Here is a 5624-nt window from a genome sequence, read left to right as displayed (position 1 = left end):
TCGACGGAAACCCCGGGCTGGAGTCCCGCGTCATCGGCACTGCGAGAAACCCGGACTGGAGTTTACATTCCATGTCAAACCTTTAATTTTCGTTATTATTATTATTGCAATTACGCTAGGCTTATTTTGTATTATATTTGGCATTTGCTATAGTGGTCCAGTATAGGCCTGGATTAGATTAAATGCTGGATGCGCGCATCTTCAAGGATCTGCTGTATTATAAACCAATTAAATTGACTGTTGTGTCGCCCCGCCCACTCCGAGTAATAACCAGCCTTATTATGACGTTGCAGTTCTATTTGGAATTATTGGTTACAGAGATCAGTTTTTTACTTTTTATCTTCAATCTGCAAAAAGAACTGCGAAGATGTATTGCTCAAGAATTTCAAATTTGCCATTTTTGTATAAACCAGATGGCATCTGTGAATCCACCACCAAGAGCCACTTTAGACTCATTGACAGAACCTCCATCCCTGTCATTCAACCTAAGATAACCAGCCTCACAATGCAAAGGACAAACTTTAAAATGACTTCTGTGGACAGGAGTGGTGACTTTGTGACCACTCATTCTGATTTCAAGACCCTGCCAATGTCTAAAGCCAAACTTGTTCGACCAGTTACCAAAGTCAGAATAAGTGTGCCGGAAGGAAAATATCCAGAGCCGACATACAGATCCAGTTACACCAAACATGAGGTGTCTCCAATCCTTATCACAAAGGATTTAGGGAGCGCAGGTCAGTACTGCACACTCACATTGTCCATTGACTTTTTCGTTTTTTTGCTATTTTTTGAACAGATGATGCTTTATTCTTTTATTAATAAGGTGTTGGATCAAGTCTAAGGCAGGAGAAAAAGAACAGATATGACTGTAGCTATCAAGAGCAGTTCCTTTACAGCGGGTGTCCTCCTCTTTCTCCTCTGGAGTCAATAGAGAAGGTAAATACATCATTTGCAATGTTGGGTGTAGTGCATTTGTAAGAAATGCATTACTGTAATTGAATTAATTAATAAGGGATTACTCCTAATTTGTCAGTGACTTAATTAGTTAATTCTGATTTAATTGCAATATATACTGTGCAAAGTATGAAACAATTATGTAACTATTTATAGAAATAATGGATTTAACATAAACATTTAGCATTTAATGTTAAAATGTATGTTTGTAATGCATCCATCTTCCTTTGGTTAATTTATGCATTTTATATTATTTATTGAAAGCGCAGTTTCATGTATATCCTTGTATTGTTCAGTAGGTTGAGGCTGATATGAAAGTAATAAGAGATCCAATACTTTTAGAGTATTTAGTACACTAATCTTACACTGTTGAAGATGTATTTACCTAGTAATTAATTTCTTAACAAGATTAATCATATGGTGGTGCTTCAGAGTGCCATTAAAGTTGCAGTTCAATAATTTAATGTATTATTTGTATTTCATTCAGCAACGAGTTCAGTATTCAGCTATAGCAATGGGAGACCGAGATAAAATACAAGACAAGCAAACAACTTATTCCAGCTTTTTCAGACAGTCAGGTGACCACAGGTACAGATGCAGCATCAAGCTCTAGAAATAACGTTTTATCACACCTTGTTCTATTGAGATAAATGTGAAACCATGTAGAGAATCAGTAACTTTTATTTTTTCAACAGCCCTGAAAGTCTGCTTTACAAGAGAAAGAAACCTCAGCCTTTCAAGCTTCGGGAACATCATAATGATGAATGGATTACAATATCATCTGAGGAGTTTCCTTCACACAAATGTAGTATGTAAAATAACTTTTCGTTATGCCGTAGAAAATGTTCTTCAATGCAGAATATCCACAGGACTTAAAGCTTAAAAACTTAAAACTAAATATATTAAATTAAATGTTGGCAATGGAATGCAATATTTGAAAATGTTTATCAAATGTAATATTTTAACTTCAGAAGTGTTTTAAAATCTGCAGCTAACTTTATATTTTATGAAGGGTTCTCCTCACAAGTTTTCCAGAACGTAAACATTTGAAATATTCATCAAGCGTGTCACTTTTTTTTTTTTTTACCAGGCCCTATTCACCTGGAGCGCAGATGCCTGACTCTCAGCTCTGTGTTCAAAGGAGAGAAACTTGCAGACAACCAGGAGAGACTGTCAACAACGAACCAGTCCTTCCTCTCAGAGGTGTGACCCACTGCGAATTATTCTTGCCTAAAGATTACAATGATACAAAGCTTGTTGTTTCTAACTCAGGGATATTTGTTTTATCAGGTAAACCGCTCCGAGTTCCCAGTGCATGTGGATGGACCCAGTATCAGGACTTTGAGCAATGTTACATTCGGGAGGCTTGATCTAGCTGGAAAATACTACAGCACAACATCACAGGAGCAGTTCCCATCAAAAAAAGTGCTCTGTCCCAAGCCATCGGTTTACCCACCTAGCCACGTGCTGCTTGAGCAAGGTACTTTTGGTTTGCTTACCTGCATTTTCACAATAAACACCTAAAATGACCTATGGCCAGGTTGGTTCAGTCATGTTTTTGAGTAGAATAAATCAGATCAGTTAAATGTTACTACATAAAGAACATTTTCAGGTCACCTGACTTAAAAAAAAAAGACTAAACAATATACATAACAAATACTCTATATATAGAAAAAAAACATATATAAAATATAAATATAAATGTTCTTGTATGTTTAGAGTCGGATCAGATGCTTACAACCATGCAAAAAGATTTTGTCCCCATGAACTCCAGAAGACAGGAACTGAGCCCTAGTCAGCTTCAGCAGGTAACATTTTACATTGATTCTCCAGTCCATCAGACTAACCCAGTTCCCACCCAAATTTGATTAAAACTATAGTGGACAAGTAGTTTACTTCAAAGTAGTGCTGTTCAAATGATTAATCTCTATTAATCACATACAAAATAAAAGTTTTTGTTTGCATAGTATGTGTGTGTGTGTATATTTATTATGTAAATATAAATACATACATGTACAGTATACATTTAGAAAATATTTACATTCAGATAATTTATATTATAAATAAATATATTTAATATATAAACATAACCTTTTTTCTTTAATATATACATGCATGTGTGTGTATTTATATAAACATAACACATATACACAGTTCACATACACATGTTATGTAAACAAAAACCTTTATTTTTAATGCGATTTATCACAATTAATCGTTTGACAGCACTACTTAAGTGTCCATTAAATTGCAATGATTATGTCAACATAAGGCATTTTTGCCTGATGCTAGTAACTATTTCTGAACTATTTTCCCCACTTGAGAGCTGACCTTCAACCTTTAACTAATCTCTTACTAGGTTAAAGACAGCCATATCAAGCCCCGGCACAGCAAACATGACTTCAGGACGACGCACAATGAAACTTATGGGTCCAAACCCTACTGCAAGGCATCCCAGGACAACCCATCCCTAAGAAATATCAGCCATATGCCATTTTAAATTATTATTATAAAAAATAAAAAAAAAACTTCCAAATCACAGAAAAGCTTTGCACTCTAAACAAATGGGGAATTTCTGCTAAAAGCCTGTTCATTTATGAATCGTATTATATGTTAGTCTGTTATGAGGTATCTATCATTAAACATAATTGAACTCAGCACATTACACATGGGAACTGAAACATTCTCATTAATAGTAGCCATCATTTACCATCAAAGCATAGTTTTTGTCTGTGTGTGGCTTGTGGGAAGACCAGAATTTGTCTCCTAATGTTATTAACCTCCATAACCACAGTTGATTCACACAGAAAATCTACACTGAAGTTGTGTGTCACAAAGTCAATTTAAGATAATGTTTTTTTTTTTTTTACTGAAACATACAAAAGACAAAAACTGAAGATTTAGGCCGACATCATTCTGATCACAGCAGTTGATTTTCAGCTGTTCAAGATCCACTGCTTTATTGGACATCATAAAGAATAGAGTTTATTTTTTTTATTTTATTTTTTGATATCAGTATATTTGTGACTGGAAGGGAATGGCAGGCGCCCTTTATAAACCTATGAAAACATATGCCCCACCATAGTGCTGTCAAACCCAACATGACACGCAGTGTAAGCCACTAGGTAGAACTTAATATTAGAAGAAGATTGTCCACCATCAATATAGTCTTGCAAAAGAGACTGAGAACTGATATGATAGCAGCCGTCACCTGTCACACCACTCCTCAAACACACACCACTTGCAATCATACAAGGATTGTGTAGACAAAGCTCTAACATTCTGAAGAGTGGGGATATCAAGCCGAAGCCTTGGTCTGCAGCTCTTCTCAGAATGCCTGGGACATAGGTCACCTGAGATGACATAAAGTGCCCCTTGCACCACACTAACAGTTTATTTTGCCCTCAACTCTCCCCACCCACCAAAGGTTTGGTTTTTATCATTTATGGATACCCTCTCTGTCCTCATCCTTCTGCTGGAGCATTGTGAGTATTTCCAACTTAACCCACTACCCAGACAGCTGCCTCTGCTCTTCCTACATCGTGAGACTGAACAATGCTTCCAGGGCAAACGTGTCTGGTGAAGGTCCTCCAGGGAACATCACTGTATTTGTGGAGTGGGTGCTGGTGAGCAACGGATCCTGTTGGCTCTGCAGAGGAGGATGGCACCAGCCCAACCCTGAACCCAGAGCCCAGCCAACTGACACCCCCCACAAGGAGTGTATGCCTGAGCCCACCGCGGACAGAGAGCCAGAGATTGACTGAGATATGGATGAAGTGGCTATATCCAACTAAGAAGAGATGATGCTAAGAGTTAAAACTAAGGTGCCACCCCCCATCTCCACAAACGTCTATTGTTTTTGCAATATGTTCTGATTTTCAGTGCAAAATGCAGCCTAATTGCAATGATCTACTGAAGGATTTTACAATGTAGTGAGAAATAAATATTTTCATGAATGTGAAAATAAACGTGCTTGTCTCACATGCAGTGGCGGCTCCAGACAATTTTGATTGGGGGGGCAATGGGGGGTCCTGGTCTTTTCAAGGGGGGTCTCATGAAAACCAAAAAAAAATACAGTGGACATGGCTAATAACTGCATATTTCTGCTACTAAACAACAAAAACACCTTTGCAATGTAAACAAATGACAGGCTACATTTGTTATTCATATCCTTCACACTGCACTTTCATGTCAGGTATATTATGCATTTTTATTGACATTGATATTTTTACATTTATTTCCAGATAGATATTATTGAGTTTACAGGCTAAAGTGGTCTTGCTGTTGTAAACACTGTTGCTATTGTAGAAAAAATATTTGCATCACATTTAAAATATAATTATATTTTAATTCATTTCTGAATTGTTTTTATTTTTATAATGATAATTCAGAGAATGAGAAAATCTGAATAAGCCTTACCAGTGTTGTGATAATTATTTTTACGTGTTAAAAATAAATAAGTACTGTAATATAATAAAAGTTTATTCAAATAACATAAAAAAGACCAGACCCCTCGATGCCTGTGAAACCTTTCTCCCTCAAACAACACGCTAGTGTTACTTCTACACTACAGGCTACACACAGCAATATAAACAACGTATCTGCATGTTCTCACATCACATCGTTCTTGTAAAATAATAATAAGTAAATAAACACCAAAATCACTTCGC

The 5624-nt window shown here is 36.4% G+C and overlaps 1 protein-coding gene across 1 annotated transcript; it reads left to right on the top strand.

The window, feature by feature from the left end:
* The first annotated feature begins 135 nt into the window (after window positions 1-135).
* Window positions 136-3454, top strand: LOC113107432 (uncharacterized). Its single transcript, XM_026269931.1, has 8 exons — window positions 136-734; window positions 824-936; window positions 1442-1542; window positions 1650-1762; window positions 2045-2157; window positions 2245-2434; window positions 2674-2762; window positions 3314-3454. The coding sequence occupies exons 1-8, from the start codon at window positions 368-370 to the stop codon at window positions 3452-3454; spliced, it is 1227 nt and encodes a 408-aa protein (XP_026125716.1). The 5' UTR covers window positions 136-367.
* The last annotated feature ends 2170 nt before the right edge of the window (window positions 3455-5624 follow it).

This window comes from Carassius auratus, chromosome 8, assembly GCF_003368295.1.
Source record: "Carassius auratus strain Wakin chromosome 8, ASM336829v1, whole genome shotgun sequence".
NCBI classification, from domain to species: Eukaryota; Metazoa; Chordata; class Actinopteri; order Cypriniformes; family Cyprinidae; genus Carassius; species Carassius auratus.
Note: the sequence above shows the minus strand (reverse complement) of the source record. Positions and strands in the feature narration are given on the sequence as shown.

Coding starts and splice junctions, on each gene's coding strand:
- LOC113107432 (XM_026269931.1), top strand. CDS start 368: ATGTATTGCTCAAGAATTTCAAATTTGCCATTTTTGTATAAACCAGAT. Junction 735..823: donor AAAGGATTTAGGGAGCGCAG/GTCAGTACTGCA, acceptor TTTATTAATAAG/GTGTTGGATCAAGTCTAAGG. Junction 1,763..2,044: donor GTTTCCTTCACACAAATGTA/GTATGTAAAATA, acceptor TTTTTTTACCAG/GCCCTATTCACCTGGAGCGC.